Source organism: Penaeus vannamei, chromosome 6, assembly GCF_042767895.1.
Source record: "Penaeus vannamei isolate JL-2024 chromosome 6, ASM4276789v1, whole genome shotgun sequence".
NCBI classification, from domain to species: domain Eukaryota; kingdom Metazoa; phylum Arthropoda; class Malacostraca; order Decapoda; family Penaeidae; genus Penaeus; species Penaeus vannamei.
The window spans coordinates 45,698,210-45,719,550 of NC_091554.1; the positions used below are offsets into that span (position 1 = coordinate 45,698,210).

The 21,341-nt window shown below is 34.9% G+C and overlaps 3 protein-coding genes across 17 annotated transcripts in view; 2 read left to right on the forward strand and 1 right to left on the reverse strand.

Annotated features, from left to right (window-relative positions):
- Positions 1-437, forward strand: part of LOC113811918 (rheacalcin-2) — a 3,058-nt gene extending 2,621 nt beyond the window's left edge. The window contains exon 5 of the mRNA XM_027363772.2: positions 1-437. This exon is cut by the window's left edge and continues 352 nt beyond it. The gene's annotated coding sequence lies outside the window, so the exon portion shown is untranslated.
- A 3,062-nt stretch (positions 438-3,499) lies between these two features.
- Positions 3,500-14,084, forward strand: LOC113811919 (lysophosphatidylserine lipase ABHD12). Of its 4 annotated transcripts, none has more exons than XR_011398633.1 (11): positions 3,500-3,727; positions 5,128-5,224; positions 5,889-6,007; positions 6,418-6,523; positions 6,646-6,854; positions 7,102-7,234; positions 7,359-7,476; positions 7,722-7,883; positions 8,031-8,152; positions 10,003-12,141; positions 12,377-14,084. XR_011398633.1 is itself a non-coding variant. In XM_070123124.1 (10 exons), the coding sequence occupies exons 2-10, from the start codon at positions 5,169-5,171 to the stop codon at positions 10,034-10,036; spliced, it is 1,059 nt and encodes a 352-aa protein (XP_069979225.1). In that variant the 5' UTR covers positions 3,684-3,727; positions 5,136-5,168; the 3' UTR covers positions 10,037-10,503. The 4 variants fall into 4 exon arrangements, 1 of the variants encoding a protein (XP_069979225.1); XR_011398634.1 differs by having other exon boundaries at positions 10,003-12,033; positions 12,275-14,084; XR_011398635.1 differs by having other exon boundaries at positions 3,587-3,725; positions 10,003-11,708; positions 12,284-14,084.
- A 177-nt stretch (positions 14,085-14,261) lies between these two features.
- The window catches only part of LOC113811920 (epidermal growth factor receptor kinase substrate 8), a 533,483-nt gene continuing 526,403 nt past the window's right edge, over positions 14,262-21,341 (reverse strand). For 7 of the 12 annotated variants that reach the window (XM_070123116.1, XM_070123112.1, XM_070123114.1 and 4 more), the window contains 6 exons: positions 18,362-18,448; positions 17,758-17,928; positions 16,987-17,155; positions 16,637-16,772; positions 16,146-16,296; positions 14,262-15,928 (listed from right to left, as the gene is read on the reverse strand). In XM_070123116.1, the coding sequence (XP_069979217.1) occupies positions 15,801-15,928; positions 16,146-16,296; positions 16,637-16,772; positions 16,987-17,155; positions 17,758-17,928; positions 18,362-18,448 (842 nt within the window). In that variant the 3' untranslated portion in view covers positions 14,262-15,800. The remainder of the gene's footprint in view (positions 15,929-16,145; positions 16,297-16,636; positions 16,773-16,986; positions 17,156-17,757; positions 17,929-18,361; positions 18,449-21,341) is intronic. The other 5 variants (XM_070123119.1, XM_070123117.1, XM_070123120.1 and 2 more) reach the window with 1 other exon arrangement.

Consider the following 21,341-nt stretch of genomic DNA (forward strand, 5'->3'; position numbering starts at 1 on the left):
TGAATTTATCAATAAGAACAGGAGCCTCTAACAATGACTCTTCGTATGATTTGCTATCGAGAAATGTAATGAATTATTATGAATTCACCTTTGCATGATGTGACAATATGCTCTTTGGTGGGTTTTTATAATGTTACTAAGATGCCTCCCCCCCCCCACCCCCCCTTTTTTTCTTTCTATATGTATCCTGCATTTTTGTTGTTGATGCTCACATGTTCAACTTTTTAGCGGACTGTTGATATTATTTGATCTTTAGTATTCCACTAACGTGTAACTATACTGTGGGGTCATAATTCTCAAGATCTTTGTAATTTTCCGCAATGTGGAGTTGGGCCGTCACAAATTCACTTAAATCAGGTCACTTTACAAATACAATATGTAAATAAACAAAAAGGTCTCTGTCATTCATTCAGTTTAAATAAAACAGACAAAGAAGCCCCATGAAATTTCTGTTTTCTCAACCTGCTATGAACTGGCATTTGTCAATATTTAATTCCGTTTATCGGTGGAAGATCGAAACATGGCATATGCAACGAAAGTTATTATAATACACATTTATACTTCGAATTGCCTTCTTTTTCCAGCAATGTTCTTTCACTGAAACTTCTTCCCATTAAAATGAGTAAAGGGAATATCAAGATTCATTAGACCTGAGTTATTTTAAAACAGCAAGCAGTATTATAAAATTGTGTTGCTGTAGTTTCGTTCTTGTTCTTCTGATAACCTGTATCCACATTATGCTTCCTCATATGCAATTAACATTGATCATTCAGCGCCACCGTAGTAATGGTATTACAAACTTTTATCATACTAATGTCAACATCAAAAGTATCCTTCTTATATAGTGTGTCTGCGAATAGTGGCCACTGATTTATCCATTAATATCATTGGTTAAAATTAGTGAATTGCAGTTATCCAATTTTTCAATCAGATGAAAATTGCTTTCCCTTATTATACAAAAGGCGAAATGTTAATTATTCACGAAACCCGAGGACAATCAGATGAAAATTGCTTTCCCTCATGCTACAACAGGCATTATGTTAATCATTCACGAAGCTCTAGCATTTGCACATTTCCCTTTTGTGTTTTAACAGAAAAAACACTCAGAAATATTCCATTCGGATCAAAAACCAAATGAGACAACCACAATTTCGACGATCTACCTCACGTATAACGAACTTCCATATGGGTCCCCACTAAAAAAAAAAAAAAAAAAAAAAGGCTAAAGCTATGGTGACAACGTTGCTCATATCATATTATTAATATTCTTGACAGATATGCCAATCCAATGTTTCTCAACCGCTTGTCTCTGCAAAAATAGAAGTTTAGTGCCCGCAAAACGTTTAATTGCTCACATGGAGGCTGGATTTACTCTCATTCATTTAATGGTACAGTCAATTGCCAATGGAAGACGAGTTTCCTTTTTTTTGTTGTTGTTGCTTTTTGTTTTTTGTTTTATAAGATTGGTTTGTTGAGTTGACAATTCTTTGAAAAATAGGGATCTGTGTGAAACTGAATTTGGACCAAGATGTAGGCCTAGGGAATGGGACAACTGGCCGCGGGAAACGGGCGCATATGGAACTATCTTTATGGAGTACTTAATGGAATAAGATTATAAAAAAAAAAAATCTTTATGCTTTTATTGATTAAAAACCAAGAAGAAACTACATGAACAGTTATGTATAATAAGTATCATTGGTAAAAATTGTTTCAATGTGTCTTTATTGATTTAAAAAAACAAGAAGCAACATCAGAAATTTATGAAAAGTTATGAGCAATTCCAGTGAGATATTCAACAACATTACGACTCTCAAATGTTCTTACAATTGCTTTAATTCTTTCATCTGCTTGTCTGTATTTCTTCAACTTGACAGGTGGCTCATGCCCTGCGATCAGCTGCTCGTAATATAGGCCTCTTCTACGTTGCACTTTTTTTCAAACCATCAATAAATTTCCAAACAGTAGGATGTTGCATTCCAAGTTTATGTTGCAGTCTGCGATGAGCAGCTTCTGCGTGACTGTTTGTTCTATCTTCGTCATTTAGGTTAGGATAAGTTAGGTTACGTTACGTTACGTTACGTTGGGTTAGGTTAGGTTAGGTTGGTTAGGTTAGGTTAGGTTAGGTTAGGTTGGTTAGATTAGGTTAGGTTACGTTGGTTAGGTTAGGTTAGGTTGGGTTGGTTAGGTGCCAGTTTCCGCAGCCAGTTGTCCTAGACGCGTAGGCCTAGTATGTGTTAGAAAGGTTAAGAACTGTCCCATACCGTCATCCTATTCCCTACTGAGAGACTTTTGGTGAATGACAGTCCATTTGCAGTTGGTAACTACAGGGAATGTAGTGTATTCCGATGTCAGATTTCACATCTTCATCACATGGCTGGTTACTCTACAACGGAAATAAATCAAGGTCTTGCTCACCATCGCGCATTTTGTGTGTGTGTGTGTGTGTGTGTGTGTGTGTGTGTGTGTGTGTGTGTGTGTGTGTGTGTGTGTGTGTGTGTGTGTGTGTGTGTGTGTGTGTGTGTGTGTGTGAAATAGTTCTTATCAATTTCGACGCTATTGCCTCATAAATTTCCCTCATCCCTTGTGGCAACACGCAATCATCTTTTTAAATATCCAAGGCATTTAAAAAATAGCATTAGAGCGTATATATACATTTGTCATCGATTCTAATTCACCGGCGGGTGGCTCAGATTTCACAAATATTGGAGGGGAGAAATCTATTTATGGATCAACTGTTGAATATTGCGAATCATCCAAGATGAAATAGCAATAAACTCATACGTCCCTCTCTTTATTCATTTACTCTATCTATTTATCCATTTGTATATATATCCGCCTCTCCTCTCTCTCTAAATATATTTCTCTTTCTCTGTCCCTCTTACTTTTTCTCTCAGTCCTCCTCTCTCTCTTTGTCCATCTTTGAGTATCTCTTAGTCTCTCTTTGTCTTTCTCATCCACTCCTTTCTTTTCCTCCTTCCCCGCTCTCACAGATTCTTAAGGTTGGAATTTGTTATTCCCTTGAAAAAATATACATATCTCACGTCCTATTTGTTCTTGTCTATAACCCCTCTCTTATCTTTTGTCATCATCCGCTGACATTTTGTAAGCGACTTGCCGGCTCTGTGTATTTAGAGTTGTCTGTCTGTCAGTCTGTCTGTTTAATTGTCTGTTTGTATGTATGGTTACGTCTGTATATCTGCCCCCCCCCCTCTCTCTCTCTCTCTCTCTCTCTCTCTCTCTCTCTCTCTGTCTCTCTCTCTCTCTCTCTCTCTCTCTCTCTCTCTCTCTCTCTCTCTCTCTCTCTCTCTCTCTCTCTCTCTCTCTCTCTCTCCTTCCCCCTCTCAATCTCCCTCTCCTTCTCCCACCCCCCTCACTCTCCCTCACCCTCTCTCCCTTTCCTTCTCACCCTCATCCTCTCCCTCTCCCTCAACATATTATCCTTCCAGCCCACCCCTACTCCTATACTATGAAATATAGAATTTAAAAATCAAAAACTTTCACTCACACACCCCTTGAAAAAAAAGACAAGTAACAAAATCCAACCCCTCTAATCCGGCTCACTTTCCACCAGTCACGTACGCCCAGTAAAAAGGAAATATAAAAAGAGAGGAATAAGAACTGCATACAAAAAAGGAGCGGCAAATTACATCCTGTTTCTGTATTCCAAGAGTCCAAACCCACGTACATTCGACGAGATCTGAGTGTGTGCTGGAGAAGAGGGAGAGGTGTGAGGAATTTCTTGTCAATATTACATGAATATTGAGATATATTGGTTGTTTTATATGTTGAATTGAACTATTGACTATTTTTCTTGTGTTCGTGTTGATATCCGTGTTGAGAATTGTCAGATTTCTCTGTTTATTTGATTATTGTTTGATGTTTTAGTGTAAATACCGTGTTGATTAGACGTATCGGTGTATCATGAGGTGTGATTGGAGGTGATTGCTCGATTAGGTGTGATTGGGACGTGGATTGTGATGAGAAATGCAAAAGACGGTTTTGACGTGTATTTTACGGTGTAGGTTAAAGACAAGTGTGTTTATTGAGGTGGGGGGGATTTTATAGATTTTCTTGTATGAGGTGCTCAGGTAGTACTAGTTGGTATACAGGGAAATGTTGGTGTTGATATGATTTTTTTTTTTCTTTTCCTTGTTTCAGTCAAGGTTAAAAGAGATTTTATTCTCATAAAAATGTGTTATATGCTGTAATTTATCACATTATTAAAACATAATTAAGATGTGTTTATACGTGTAGCATAAATTACCAATACAAGGTATTGGGAACAACAGGTCTGCTCAAAAATAGAAATGGTTAAGAATATATGGTTATTGTTCAGAATAGGACATACCAAGTGATCAGCGTAACCTTCGTGGTCTGCCATCTGGCAAAGACCAACAAATCTCTGACACACATAATCTTTACTCTGTGAGAGAATAATTTTTTTAAATATTTGATTGCACTTAATCCTTAATTTTTAATGACTGGCTGGCATTTTGGTATCTTCATAAGGCAATAATCGTAAGTTTTCCGAGCCTTTATTCCAGCATTTTTTGGACAGTTACCAAATACAGTAATGTCTTATAGAGAAAACAAAATTATTCATCCTGTGAAATGAATTTGTTTGCATAAGGAAAAATTAATGGTGTAGTCATAAGTGAAAATATAGCATCAATCAAGTATTATATGTTACTGTTCTATGACCATCACCCAATAAAAAGAGAGTATGTGAGTGAGTGAGTGAGTGTGTGCGTGTGCATGGTGTGTGTGTGTGCATGGTGTGTGTGTGTGTGTGTGTGTGTGTGTGTGTGTGTGTGTGTGTGTGTGTGTGTGTGTGTGTGTGTGTGTATGTGTGTATGTGTGTATGTGTGTGTGTGTGTGGTGTGTGGTGTGTGGTGTGTGGTGTGTGGTGTGGGGTGTGTGTGTGTGTGTGTGTGTGTGTGTGTGTGTGTGTGTGTGTGTGTGTGTGTGTGTGTGTGTGTGTGTGTGTGTGTGTGTGTGTGTGTGTGAAAGTGTGTGAAAGTGTGTGTGTGTGTGTGTGTGTAGCCTAGAAAACAATGCATGTAATTTTGTGTATGATTTTATATTTATATTACAATATTACAATATTATGTAACTTTTCTTTTTCAGATTTTCAGATTGTAAAGACTTTATGAAAAGAAGTTAGAGATATGTTTAAAAAACTTCTTTGTTTATTTTTAATCATAATGTTGTGGATATCTGGCATGTAAGTATTAATTTATTTTTGAGTTTTTAAAAATTGAGATATGTGAATTTGTTGAAAAAATATTTTTGTCTCGTAATTTGTATATCAACAGGACCTGCCAGGAATCATGGCTTTTTTCTTTCACTCTCTCTCCTCTCCCCTCCTCTTCCTCTTCCTCCTCGTCCTCCTCCACTTCATTTTCCTCCTCCTTCTTCCCCTTTAATTCCTATTTCCCTTCCTCTGCCTTGTCTTCCTCTTCCTCCAGTTGTCTTTCTCTTCCTCTGCCTTATCTTCTTCCTCCTCCTTGTCTTCCTCTTTCTCTGCCTTGTCTTCCTCTTCTTTCTTCTTGGCTTCCTTTTCCTCTCCATGTCTTCCTCTTTCTTTTTCTTCTTCTGGGCTTCCTCTTCCTCCTGCTTGTCTTCTCCTCTTCATTCTTTTTTTCTCTTCCTCCTCCTCCTCCTCCTTCTGCTCCTCCTCCTCCTCCTCTTCCTCCTCCTCCTCCTCTTCCTCCTCCTCCTCCTCTTCCTCCTCCTCCTCCTCCTCCTCCTCCTCTTCCTCCTCCTCGCCCTTTCTCTTTCATATTCTTTGTCTGTCTCCATGTCTCATTTTCCCATTCTATAAATCCATTTCTCTTTTTCCTTATCACCTAATGGCCCTCGCTAACCTACCTTCTCTTGTCACACAGCGATGTGAAAACAGTGCTTATAGGAGCCACCTCATCAGTATTTGTGGTGTACGTTGTAGTTCCGTTGGTCTGGCACTATTCCCTTTCCTTGCAACGGCAGCTCATCTTTCTTAATTATTGTAAGTATTAATGAGGCTTTATGTTACCTTTATGGTATGTAAGGACTAAAATGAAATAAAGTAAATTGAAAAAGAGATAATGATGATGATAATAATGAAAGTAAATAATTATGATAATAATGATTATAATAAAGTTAATGAAAAATTTATAATAGTAATAATAATAACACTGATATGGAAGTAATATACTCTGTGTTTTCTGATTTTAGAAAGAGTTTTAACTTAGCTATGATAATACATTTGTAAAGCTTGGAATGTGGTTCTGCACCTCACTAGTGTAATATATCCTTGTACATCTTGTATGCTATTTTGTAATATTTGTAGCATGCTTGTACGTACATTCCTTTTCTCTTCTTGTCTGAATATTGTGTACAGTATTTACCTAATTGTTATTTTTGGTTCTTTAACAGTGAGGCTACCATTATTTTTTGATCCTGAACAGCCGGAAAAGAAAGGTCTGCCTGGAACAAGAAATTTTTTCTTGGAAACAGACAAGAATGTCAAAGTAGGGGTATGGTAGGTATGAGGAGTTTTGTTCAAGATTATAACTTGGGGTGAAGGTGTAACAAGTAGTAATCACTAGTTAGCATGAGTATAATTTTTTAAAGCAACTTTGTGTATCTTGGAACATTTTTCAGGCACATTTTACCACAGTCTTTAGTCTCCTCTGCTCCAAAGAAGGGAACTCCAGACTACACACAGTGGTTTGAAAAAAGTTTGGGTGATAGCAGGCCTGTTGTCCTGTACCTCCATGGCAATGCTGGGACCCGGGCTGTACCTCATCGTGTGGAACTCTATGATATACTGAGAAAGATGGATTACCATATTATTGCATTTGATTATAGAGGTAAGATGGAATAATCTCCTAGTATGTAGTAGTCATTTTCCAATATATATAGATAAGTCAGAGGGACTTCTGATGCTGATTTCAAAAGTTTTAATTTTTTTTGTGCTTGGTCTTGCAGAAATTAACAATATCTACCCATTTTTGCCTACTTGTGATTTAAGTACTCAACTTAATCTTTTGGCAGTAGGATTTGTTTGTATTCTTTATCTTCTACAACTTTTTTAAAGAATTTAAACTTGTTAAACAGGATATGCCGACTCCAGCTCAGTTCGTGTCAGTGAGAACGGGGTTGTTCAAGATGCAAAGGCTGTATACAGGTACCTGAAGGAGAAAGTAGGGTCCTCGCCTCTCTTTCTTTGGGGACACTCCCTAGGGACAGGGTAAGATATTCATTCACCAACCCAGTGATTTTGATTTATATTAGTATCTATTTTGACTCTTGCTTCCAAGTTTATATATATCATTATGAATCTGTAAAGAAATGACGTGGTTGAACTTTCGTAGGATTTCAACACATGCTCTAAGGGACCTGTGCTTAGATGGGGAACGGCCTTCAGGTCTTGTGCTCGAATCGCCTTTCAACAATATGAAGGAGGAAGTCAAGCTTTGTTTCCTGACTGCAGTAAGTTCATTATTAGTTAAGCAATGAATTTTCAAGTGTTATTTTGAATATTACAGTTTGTATGAAGCATACCTATGATTTTTGTATAATGTAGATTAAATCATGTAGGATACCATTGTACTGGATACAGAATTGTTTTCAGTATTAGGTGATTGTATTTGATAGATTAATTATTATGACATCAATCAGTGTGATTCAACTGTCACAAGCTATAAACTTTTGAAATGGATTGTATTTCCTTCCAGATATTCCGCAGAATGCCAAAGTTTGATTGGCTTTTCTTGAGTCGTTTAGCTGAAGTTGGTGCAGCATTCCGGACAGATGAACACATTGCATATGTGAATGCACCAGTATTGATACTGCATGCCTTAAATGATTGCATGGTACCTTTCGAGCTGGGTCAGAAGGTTAGTTTTCAGTATCTTAATATTTTATTACAGGATCTGATAATGGACATACAGTGTTAGTTGATTTAAAATCTACCAAGTTACTCTATCATACAAAAGTAAACTTTACTAGCATTAGAGTTCCTATAGTAGATAATACTTTTCCAGCTGTTTAAGACTGCCAAAGGAGTGCGACCGCAGACTCTGCCACCTGTAAAATTTGTAGAATTTGATGCCAAGTATGGCCATGACTACATTTGTCGAGCCCCTGACCTGCCACAGATTATTAGGTAAGAAATGTAATGCCATCCAGGTTTTATGTATTTCTTATCTTTATTTAGAAAAAATAAATTTGATAGTAGATGAAAATGATGAAATGGCATATTCTTAGAGATACATGAGGGAAGGTGGAATGTGGAAGACAGATGATGGAATGTCTGAGAAGAAGTTGCATGAACCACATTAATCCACAGTTAAACAGGAACTTTATTGTAGAGATATTTGAGTCTGGTTACATAGAGCATAATTCCTTTGAACTGTTGAGTAAAACAGCATTGTAATAAACAATAAGAAGTTGAATGCAGGAGCTGTTATATAATAAGCCCTCAATTTGACTGACAGATTTTAAAAAGGGGTGTCTATTTGCCCCTAAAAGCTTCATTTACTATGATGTTGGCTCTACATTTCATACATGTAGCCCTGTTAACCACACTGTTGGTATCATCTTGCATAAACTGCTAAACATGGGTTATCTGTGTCCCAACCTCTTTTTTTACTGGGAATGAGATGTATTTAGAGTAGTCTATGAAAGATGGTAGTATCTGGCAATTTCCTCCAGCCACACCCATCATACTGTCCCATTTCCTTTCTGTTGTGAATGGAGCATAGTGTAGAGTAGTAATTCTGGTACTATATCTTCACCAAGCCAAGTTTCCGTATCATTTTCCTTCCCATTCTTTTATGCCCTCACCAGTAAAATGAATTACATCTCATGGTTTCTTATTCTTAATGTTTTATTGTGTTATATGATATGCTTAAGTTTTATCAACTTATTGTTTTGTGAAAGTAAAGGAAATATATATACACACAAGTCTTTTTAACAGTAAAGGGACAATCCTTAGCCTCAGATTCCTATGAAATGTGCATATTTGGAGGCACAGATGTTAAATGTGTGCATGGAAATAGTTTAGATGTAGAAGTGGTTTAAGGTAAAATATGAGAATCACTAAACTCTGCTTAAAGGATGTGTTCAACCTCAGTTGTTTGCCACTCTCATTTTCTTTCTTTATTATAATCATCCTGAACTGTTTAAAAATTTCCAATGAAAGGGACACTCTTAAAAAAATCACTTATGTAGTAGAGTATTTTATTTATTAAGTTACTGCTGAGAGGGATGTATGCACATAAACCAAACTCACCAAGTCCAACCTATACCACCTGTTACTCTTTTCTTTGATTTGTTGATTTTTAAATTTATTATTATTATTATTATTGTTAATAACTGCAATAAGTATAATGTCAATAACAATATTAGCAACATCGATATTAATTAGAAAGAAAAAGCCTCCAAAAACAAGAAAATCAGGTGAAGTCATGCAGACTGCTTAATTGACTTCTTAGTAGCTTCACATTTGTGGAGTTATCTATGTGTAAATACATTTCACAAACTACTACAGTGAGCTATAATGTCAACCCCTTCTGTACAGGAATGTCATGACATACATATCATCTCCACTTTGATTTTATCTGTTTAATTGCATTTACACTTTGATTGGACCACAAGCGCTTGGTCATTAACGAATCAATTATCAAGGATACTTCTTCCTTTACTTGATCTTGAGTAAGATTCTTTTTTAAATTTGTATTACTGTAAGTGTTTTGATAACATTATGATGATTGTAATAGCAATAATGATAAAAACAGATCATAACAATAGCATTAGAAGAAAAATCCGAAAGTTCAAGGAATGGGGAAATTCGATGAGGTAATGTCATGTCTGCTGACTTGGTTGTGGCTGAATATTTGTGGAGCCATCTGTGTGTAGCAAGTCATAGAGGACAATACATGTACCTGCATACAAAGAGTTTTTTTTAATTAAAAATCATTATAACTGATTGATGTCTGATTTCTTAATTTGCAGGGAGTTCTTTAGAGATGCAGAAGGGAAGAAGTAATGCTCAAGGTCACATCCAGACTGGTAAGATAATAACTACCAAAGATAGATATTATACATCACAAAATGTATTTAAAACCAGATGAAGGTTTATGTATTAGAATTTATTTATATGTGCGCGTATTGATGGGTGTGTGCGTGCAAGGGTGTTTATGGTGCCCTTGCCAGGAAGATTGAAATCAGTTTTAAAAAGTATTTGAATATAAGATGATACATTCCAATAGGTACTTGTTGCCTATACGGTGTGAATGTAAGCAATATACATTGTTACATCATGATGTCATCCAGAATAAGTATTATGTTATACTGGCATAAATGTGCATTTTTTTGGGGGGGGAGGCTCTCAATAGTTCTTTGATATCTCTCCTGTATGTTTTTTTCTTTCTTTCTTTTTTTGTACAATTTCTGTTCATAGTGGAATCTTGCCATGTCATTACATAATGTATATGATATTTCATGTTAGAGCAGGATTTTAGGGAATTTTTTTCACATTATTCCAAACTCATTCACATTTCTAGTAGTATCTAAGCATACTGCACTATCTTCAGTCATAGAATATATTATTTTCTTTGTATCTATTCAATGTGATCGAATTTTAAATTTTGGTGATTAAGAAGCAATAAAATCATTATGAACGGTATGAAGTAGGAGAAAACTGCGGAGATTGATGGTCCAGGATGAAGGGAAAGGGATGGGAAGTGGTCAGGATGAGCCACTTGTTGATTCCTGATGGGAACAATCTGCATGTTAATTTTAGTGGTTTCCTTCAGATAAACTCTTCTTTTTTTCCTTTTTCCTTTTTTTTTTCTCTCTTTCATTTTACTCTTTTCTCTATTTTTTTCTCTTTTCTCTCCTCTCTTCTCTCTTTTCCTTTCTTTCAAATGATGCTTACTCCCTTAATAATATATATTTTTTTATTATGGTGTTCTTGGTACTTCATGGATTGCATCAGACTGGGATTGTCAAATTATAATTTTTTTTTTTTTTTTTCTTCATTTAGTTATATGCAAAAATGTTATAATTTTGAAGTGATTTTCTTAACTAAATCTTGCATATTCATGAAACCTTCTTCAAGTTAGACCAAAGTCATCATTCTATATATGAAGTTTTTGAGTTATCACTACTTGAAAGTGCAAAACCTTAAGGGGACCGTCCCTGAAAATGGCCACCTTTCCCTACTCTATACATCATAAAAAAATATCGGTTAGAGATAACTGATTGATTCTTTTTGCATGCTATAGAGTAAAGAATTGCGCTCCGTTATATATATAAATTTTAACTTTGCTCTCCCATTGGGGGAGGGGCACCCCCCAAAAAGTCGAAAAAAAATTGCTGTTTTTTTTGTATGTCTTCGGTACATCCCAACTATCAGAGCTCTTTACAGAATATTCCCCCCAAAATACTAGTGTTAGATCAACTATAGCCTATAGCCATGTAAAAGGCCGAATTTTGAATTTCCTTTTTTTTTTTTGGCGGGGGACAGCTTGACATAAAAAATACTCTTTTATTTCTTTTTCAGCATTAAAATATTATTATTTTTTGATAAAGGCAAAAATTCAAAAATCGGCCTTTTACATGGCCATGGGACGCCGAGGCTCTAGTGAAAGCAACAAACTGCATTTGGATCGCATGAAAATTACGTGAGTTGGGATGTACCGAAGATTCATAAAAAAATGACGGAGCTACGGCGTTTTGTATTTGGCCCCTTGCCAAAGTTCGTTATCTCTGTTATTTTTCTCTGAATCTAATGATATTATATATAAAAAAAAACGCTTATTTAGTGTACTTTGCAATGCAATGATTACCAAGTCAATAGGAATTTTCATGTTCAATAGGGACGCTATTCTGTAAAGGTATGTAACTTTTTTTTTTCTTTTTTTATTTTTTTCGTTGTTCATAAAAGGGGGGATGGTCACTGGGTGTTTATAATTTTCGAGGAGGATCATATGTACGTGAACGCGCGCACATAAAGTTAAAAAGATTATTCATCATCATTTAGTAGGCCTACATTGACTTTCATATCTAAATAATAAAATATATTAGTTATCCCTCTCATACCATTTTCTTTGATAATTGTCAATATTAACAGATTGCAAAGGAGAACAAGTGTAAAGTTTATGATTAGCCATTTGCACCCATTATCTTTACTAAGTCACTGGGTGTTTATAATTTTCGAGGAGGATCATATGTACGTGAACGCACGCACATAAAGTTAAAAAGATTATTCATCATCATTTAGTTGGCCTACATTGACTTTCATATCTAAATAATAAAATATATTAGTTATCCCTCTCATACTATTTTCTTTGATAATTGTCAATATTAACAGATTGCAAAGGAGAACAAGTGTAAAGTTTATGATTAGCCATTTGCACCCATGATCTTTACTAAGAAGTGCATAAAAGCATGCAGACACCTAGGTGTTGTGGGATATTTGCCAATTTATGGTGCCTAAGACTTACAGTAACATCTAAACATATTCATTTTTATCGGGAATGCACGAAACGGATGCGATAGCTTTTTGACCGCCAGACGAAGACTACGCATACAACCGAGCTCAAAATTCCATATAGTGTTTATTTCAGAGCAGGTATTACTGAGTACTATCATCTTCAACATGAAATAATCTGTATCTCGCTTATACATCCGAAGTTTAAAAATCTGACATTTAGGTAACATTCGTATTGAATTGGTCTTTACAACAGTAACTACCAATTTCAAATCAATTCAAATTGCCCCCTGCTGTGATGTACCGACCGTTGAGCGAAATGTAACGGAAATATTTCAATCCTTCCTTATAAGGCTATTTTTAAACATTAGTGCTTCGTATGTGATATACGTATATATTACCACGTAAACTAAAACATATTACCAGGGAGTCTCAATCAAAGCATATTTCGTGTGTAAAAGGACACAAAACATACATTTTTTTTTAGATATACTTCACAAAATATTTCGTCATAAATCACGGTGATATAATTTTTTCCTGATATTGGTATAAAAGTGTTCCTTGAACATTCACGAACTCATATCTATGCGCAATGTCATAATTAAATGCCTTATGCACGATTGCCGCAAGCAAAAGTCCACATCGGTGTACCTGGGCGCTCATTAGCGACGTACCTCTCTGGGTGCTGAGGGACTCGCATGCCGGCTGCAAGACAACGAGCCATAGCAGGTGGTTAATACTCGTTTGGTAGTTTCCTCATCCATGTACCTATACTATACGCTAAGTATCTTAATTTAACCCCCTCCCCCCCCTCTCTCAGGGACGGTCCCCTTAAATACAATTTACGTGAAAGTAGGTCAGTGATGTGTGTGCTGGTTTCTCCAGGGGAAACCTCGTACAATTGTTTTGTTTCTGTCTATATGGATATTGCAAAAAAAAAGTAAGTGCTACTGACCAAGTGTAAGTCACTTAGATGTGCAAAGTGCAGTTTTTTTTATACAAAGATACGTATTTTGTCATGTGTTTGAGCCAGGGAAAGGTTGTATATGCATAATAGTATTGCATAAGTTATAGTACTCTAAATTAATTTATGTATTGTAAAGTTATAATACTTAAAAGTGTTATTTTTCTTATTGTTGTATTATGTATATTTTTCCAAGAGAATTTAACTTTTAGTTTGTGTATATATATGTATCATGATTGAGATTGTAAATAGATGGTAGTGGTAATGATTTTAATAATAACAATAATAACAATAATAATAGCTATAGTAATGGTATTAGTAATATAATAAGAATATGATCATAATGTAATAGGTAATGTACAAAAAAATTAGAAGGAGAACAAATAGTTTGAAGTTGTGATTAATTTCTTGAGCATTTGTATGAATATTTTTTATATTGAAAAAGGCCACAAATTCTGTCTATTTGTGTTACATTTGCAATGCAAGTTATTTAATTTCAGAATACCTCCAATTGCCATCTATTGCTAATGGTTGAATGCAAAATGCAGTTATTTACGGTTGCTTTAAGATTAATAATTACCCTACTATAAATGTGATATGCTGCATTCCAGTTTAAATAGATAAAGATTATTAGATATTGTTGTGCTCTTTCTCCTACACCTCTCGAACATTTTCATCCCTCTCAGTTTTAACTCTTACATGCCACAGTGTTCATCCTTTGATATTGATTTCAGAAAAGAAAAAACTTTTGTGAATACAATTAGTTACTTGAAAGATTATTTCCATATCTTACGAGGATAAAAAATACCAATGTAATAAATCACTCTTTAATAATATTTACAACATCTGAGACACATAACAAGTACTCAAAGACATCTTGGCACCAAAAAGCCCCATAGAAAAGACATTACAATACACAAACAAACTGCAAGCCTTTAATTCTATCCCTGGAGAAATTACAAATCTTACATACATGATTATTGCTATGAAATTCTAGTGGAACATACAGGTCTCCTTCACCTCAAGTGTCTCCTTACAAAGAGGAATCCAAAGTAGTATTAACTAACATAGCATGTAGTTTTAAAAAGACATTATGATGATTGTAACAGTACAGGAAATCAAGGTGAGAGGAAAATTCCACTGAAATATCCCTTTTGGAACTAGTAAATATATTTATTTTACTGTTTTTTTCTTATTGTCAACAAAGACTGCCAAAATGATCCTATAAACAAGTACTATGAAGTCCTTCCTCATCCCCTACAGAACATTTTCAATGTTTCCGTTACTAATATTCTAAATTCGTTGCATTCACAGTAACTAGAATGAGGGAAAGAGGAAATGTATCCTTGTAATCCACATCACAATGAAAATCCATTCTCATAAATGTAAACAATCAAATTCCTAATATATGGCATTGTTGAGTAAATATGTCCAGGAACAATTAACTGTGTTGCCTAAAAGACTGTAAGCACTTAGCCTACAGTCTTAATGGTAATGTCTACAGCTTGCTTTTTGGAACTGAATATGAGCAATATATATATATGATTCCTGCTATAGTAAGTGAAAAAGTTACTTGTTTTCCTTACTATCTCCACTGAATATTTTGATATAACCTTTACTTCCAACACTATATTACTCTCCCATACTGATAGATATAAGCTATATACCTACATCTATATAACCATAAATGCTCTGGTTCCTGGAGAAAATACCAACATTATATATCTCATATTTCAAGTATATATTATTTTTCACTCTATTAGATTTATACAATTATGAACATATCAACAGGTAATTACAAAAAAGTAAGAATATATCACATAAAAAATAACATACTGACCTCCATGCACATTACAAATGTACTTAATGATAAGTTTTTATTTTAAAAGAGTGATTGTTACATACCATCAAGGCTGTAAGAATTTTCCCAGCAAAAGCAAACAGTAGTTGCTACATGCAAATTCTACAACACAAACAGTTCCTAACATCGTACAAAATGAAAATAACAATTCAACAGCTTTTACTACACAATATCTTGAACATACCTAAGCCAATAAACTATCCTATATATGGCCATGGATATACACTATCTATAGTCTTAAATACTCTGGATGCTTAGAAATATATTACACAAATCATTAGGGGTTAAATATCCTCACTGGAATATATGTAATTATACATTCGATGGTTAATGAGACTATACATATATGATATGACTGTAAACCCAAAATTTCCAAATAGCTTTAGACATCTTGGGCCAAAAAAACTCACTGGGCTGAACTGACTGACAATATAGACTCATTACTTCTATTCTTTTTGCTTAAAATCTACAACCGATGTGAATGAAGTTATTCATCGAGAAGCCTTGTCATCAAGGGCCTGATTTTGTATCTTCTTTCTCTGCTTTTTAATTTGTTCTTTAAGTGTACCAGCAAGTCCACCCGAGGCACCTGGGACCTCCATGTCTTCATCGTCTGATTCTGTAAAATATCATAGATTGACTTAAATGAAATATATACATAATATATCTTTATATTTGTGTATACACATTTTAAACACACACGATAATTTTCATGTAAAGATTTCTTGTGAAATATTGATGCATCTTTTCCATTCAATTGATTCATGGCAGCAAAGTGTTTATTAAGCATAAGATACAGTAAATATCTTTTTCACTCATACAACTTGAAAACTCACCTGAATCAGTTTGATAACCACTCTTATCATAGTCTCTAAGGAAGCTAAAGTCTTCTGTGATCGATTCTTTTGCGTCTGTCTTGTCAGCTTCAACTTTGTTCCTTCTCTGAGCGAGAATCTGCCTAAGTTCTGATGAGCGTGCAGTCTTGTACTGAAAGGCAAGAGTAGAAATGTTTAAAATGTTGGCTTTCTCAATACATTGACAATTTCTTCCAGTCATCCTGATTTACATAATTTCTAAAGCCTTGTTTGCACTATAGGCAGTCTTGTTTGGATAAACATTTTTATCCTAATATTGAAATACCAATGTCCATTTTCATGGGTGGACACAAAACAAGCGTGCCCCATAGTGGTCATAGGCCGCCATAAGGGATATGCATTAAGCAGGCAGTACTTTCATGGGCTCTACCATCATGTGCACATGGCTGCAGTATTAAAACAGATTCTGGCATAAAAAAAGTCAAATAAATGACAGGAAAATGAGATCTTACCCCTGTTATATTACGCTGTATAGTGATCTGAGAGTCCAACCGAATGCCCTCAGCCTTCCCGCAATGTATAATAAGTTGGTCCCTGTCCAGTGCAAACAGTTTCTCTCCATCAACACCCTCAAACTGTTTCCGAATTCTGTAAAAATTAAAATGAACACATTGCTATTAGGAGGATTATTTTTCATTATTTTCTCTACCTAGCAAAGAACATATTAATACATACATTGTCATATTACCTCAAGTGAGTATTTTTTTTTTATATCAGAAAGAAAGAAAAAAAATAGAAATTAAGTGAACTTATAAAATATTTAAACACGAGTAAAATATTAGTGATGATGTAAATAATGTACCTTTTGGAGAAGCCCTTCATTTCAAGCCATTTTTGCACTTCCTGTGGGGTTGAAGTTTGGTATATGTAAACATCAGGTGTTTTCTGAATATCTAGATGTGGCCTCTGACGACGGAACGACTCTAGCACCAGCTTCAGTTCTTCGTTCATCATATCCACATTAGATTTAGCTGTAAATAATTCTGTCATCAGTCTCCAGTGTGTGTGATGTCAATAGTATTAGTATTTCAATCAATTTCTTTGCCAATCTAATGGAAAAATTTTGCATATAATCAACAATAATGTACTTGATCTTTTTAAGATCTAAGATACAAAATATAGAACAAAAGTATTATATGAAGAAAAGGAAATTAATGATTTACTTACATATCTAAATCTTTACATTATAACTAATATATACAAAAATAAAAAAAAAAAAAAAAAAAAAAAAAAAAAAAAAAAAAAAAATATAATATATATATATATATATATATATATATATATATGTATATATATATAAATTACACAAAGGTGTCAAGAAACAATAGTTCATAAGCCTTTTATAACTATATGAAGCTGTTGCATTATATATACATTTTCATCTATGAGCAGTTATGACATCTGCATATCTTGATGTTCAATAATACTGTTGTAAATAACAGATATCAACAACAAAACAACAACAACCAAAACAAATTCAATACATACAAAGAACTTGTTTTGCCGTGTCCTAAAAAAGTTGAGTTGATAGAACAATTTCAAGAAATACCATAAAAATCGAGGCAGCACTTACTCGTAGCATACATCTGGTTTGCATTATTGGGTCTAGGCTTAGGAGTTCTCTTAGCCACTGAGTTACTTGGGGTAAAGTCTGGGGGTGGAGGGGGTGGGGGAGCAGGGATTGTACTGTTCTTCTTACGTGAACCTGCAGCATCTTCATCACTCGATTCATTGGAGCCGTACCCTGTGAGAGAGGTATATTATAAGTCTGTTTTTTTTCAATGTCTTTTCTTTACTTGTGAGACTTTAAAGCAGCATTTTTGGACAATGATTTTATTCTTAGAGTCAAAATTGGTTTATAAAATAAAAGAAAATGAAAAAAACACAATAGTGTACGAGAACTGAAGAATGATTCCAAAGAGAAAGGACAGGAAGCAGATAAATACCAACATTAAGCAGACATATAAAAGAAATTTTAAAAACTAAGGCATATGCAAGCAGAAATCAACAGGAAGTGAATCCAACTACAGTGTAGATACATCACTACACTGTAACTTCACCTAAAATAACACTTTTACAGGAAAATCCACATGAGAATTTTGCCATGAACTTTTGAAAGTAATTGGATACACAAGGAGCTGAGTACTCCAGAAACGGGTAGAAAGGGCTCCACTCACCTGGTGTGGGTCTTTTGTGGAACTCCTCACTTGAATCTGAGTCAAAATCTGCAGGGACTTTCGGTTGTTTGGAGGAGTTACGAAAGCCTACTTTGAGAAAGGGTTGAACAACTGGTTTACTGATATACTCTTTCCTTGTACAACAAATGAGCAAGCTGCCTAGAAGAATGCCATACATCATGACTATGTGTAACTCTAAACAACTTTGTCTCATGATTTTCTGAACTAATCAGATGCACCTCTATAATTTTCCATTAGTCCCCATTATTAATATATAAAAATAAGATAGTTCTTGACATGTTGGTAACACTATTTACCACCATAGTTAAACAAAGAAATCCTAAAACCAATGAACTGGCTAAGTAATAACATTTTCAAACAATAAATATTAAAAACATATTCCCATGCCTTTTGGTGCTATCATTTAACCCACTAGCAAACTCGCAACCTTGGGAATGCTAAGTGTCACTTGCCCAAACATTCTCTTTACATTCTCTTCTGTTCCCTCTAATATGATTCTTACAAACCAGTCAGAAAAGAGGATTTATACGATAAGCAAAAACTTAACAGTGCTATACCCATATACCTTTGTTGTCAGTGTGCAGGTAAGGTGAGGATTCTAACCCACTGAATACAAATTAAGCTACTACAATAAGTTTATTCCACTGTAAATGACTACAGAAGTTTCAGTGTTGTAAGGGTGCAGGAAATTGTAGTACATTTGCCAAGAATGTTCTACTCTTCACTGGCCTGATAAAACTAGCTTTTATTTGTTTCCAGTCTAAATTATATACAATCCCCAATATGTTCACCAACATCATTCCCTCTCACTCGCATACTTACACTTTAAACTTAAACTTTCACACATATGAACACCCACATCCACACACACAACCACCCAGCAAACAAAAAGACACTCACACTGACTCACACATGCTCACACGCACATGCAATTGCTCTTACACACACTTATTAAAGCACCTGCAATTACACTCAGTACAAAATCATAAAATTAGAAGAGTTCTCTTTCCCCAGATGCAATCTATACCTAGACCATGCTACGAAAAACATTAACGAAAGTGATAAGGTGTCTCTTTATCTCTTGAGAACTTGATATAGGAATGAATTCTATCCGGGAAATCTTTCTAACAAAAATAGGCTGGGTAACTTATTCCATTCATCTCTATTTTTAAAACTATAACTCAGCAAGAACATACAGAAGAAAGGATTTAAACCACTAACAATAATACATGAAGAAATTACTTACCAAACAGATATGAGCTGCTGCAGGAAACTGGGTCTTGCTGTAACAAATGATCCTGCCCATTCCCTCCCACCCATCAACAGGAAACAAACGGAAAAACTGAACTGCCCGGAAGGCATTTTGTGCATGGGTGCAAAGTATGTTTTGGGCTCTGTTGACAATATGGCACAGATACTTAAGGAAAATTACAAAATACAAAATAAAGTACATATTTTCTCATTGGTTTATTCATCTTTATCTCGATATTACATTTTATATAATGTAAGATTCATTTGCCACAACCATCTACCATTTTACTGAAAAATAAGAATTCTTATGTTACAAATGTACATGAAATTCTTTACAAATGTCAGGAATCTGATTTCACAGTAAATCTTGTCAACTGATATTTTTGGTTTTCATACAGTAAAGGAAGAAAAAAAAGTCATAAAAGTTAAAATAAAAACTTAAGACATACAACCAATCTGATTGCGTGCATCCTAAGCACATAGTATGGTTTGCTCTTCAATAAAAAAGGAAATTGTATGAGATGAATGTCTTGTATTGTCACTGTCTCTTAAATTTAGCATGCTTCTGTCTGTTTTAATCTTATCTTCTCTATCTTATTCTCTTTTCTTAGCCCATCACTTTTAAGATGACAGTATGTCCAAGGAGACCCGTCAAAATTTGGTCATGAGTCAGTATGGAGTTGTCGTCCCCATTATTGAAAACAGAAGGCAGTGGTGTCTATTTCATACGTAATGAGTTAGTCAGTTGAAGCCATGAAAGATGATAGGATGGCTTGATATGAGCCCTGGGTATGAGCTCCACATGAGTCATATTTAAGACCCAGAATGAGCCAAACCCAGAGCTAACCTCAGCCTATCTCATCATCACAGGAGTCAACAGAGCCGTCCACTAAAACCCTCCACCATGCATGCAATTAATGTCTCGTCCCAACCAGGTTACCTACAGCTTCAGGATTATGGCATCCCTAACTCTTTGAGAGAGAGAGAAAAAAAAAGGATAAAGCAGCTTATATTTACAAACCTATTCTTATACTTTTACAGAACTGCTCTACAGTTCGACACTAAAAATAATAATAATAATAAAAAAATGTAGAATGCCACAAATGAGCTCTCCAAAATGAACGGGAACCCATATTCTTCTGAAACTCTGACTGAAGCGTACATTACCTGGTGTCTAGTAGTCCACTCACCACTGGATGATGTAAGGCTCTAAAGTACAGAGCAAGGCTAGATTTCATAAGCTGTACAGTTAAAATCAGTCTTTGATTATCTTGTTCAGTTGCTAAACTTCATTATTACTGTGTATGTAATGTAAAGCCTACAAAAGCTAGTCTTGTCATGCTAAAGCAAAACTACGAAAAAAAAAGAAATTAAAAGTTAAATACCAGAAAGAAACCTCAAGCAGAGAGAGTCCATAGTGCCGCAAGATGGGCCAGTACATAACAGTCTCACACAAGTCATCATTTTCTTGTTTCCAAAAGTTGGATATTTTCTTCAGCATCAAAGTATCAGAAAACACAAGGGAGTCACTTTATAATTCTTTATCATCTTATTTAACAAGGAAAGAGAAGTAGGGGATGAGGCTATTCTACATATTTCTGAGACAACCATTAAAGGCAAGAAAACATAAACCAATATTTGGTAACTCTTCAAGAAATTTTCTGATACTGTACTGTCAGAAATGTCAAACTTACACAAGTCCACATGA

Coding starts and splice junctions, on each gene's coding strand:
- LOC113811919 (XM_070123124.1), top strand. CDS start 5,169: ATGTTTAAAAAACTTCTTTGTTTATTTTTAATCATAATGTTGTGGATA. Junction 6,008..6,417: donor GCTCATCTTTCTTAATTATT/GTAAGTATTAAT, acceptor GTTCTTTAACAG/TGAGGCTACCATTATTTTTT. Junction 7,884..8,030: donor CTTTCGAGCTGGGTCAGAAG/GTTAGTTTTCAG, acceptor ATACTTTTCCAG/CTGTTTAAGACTGCCAAAGG.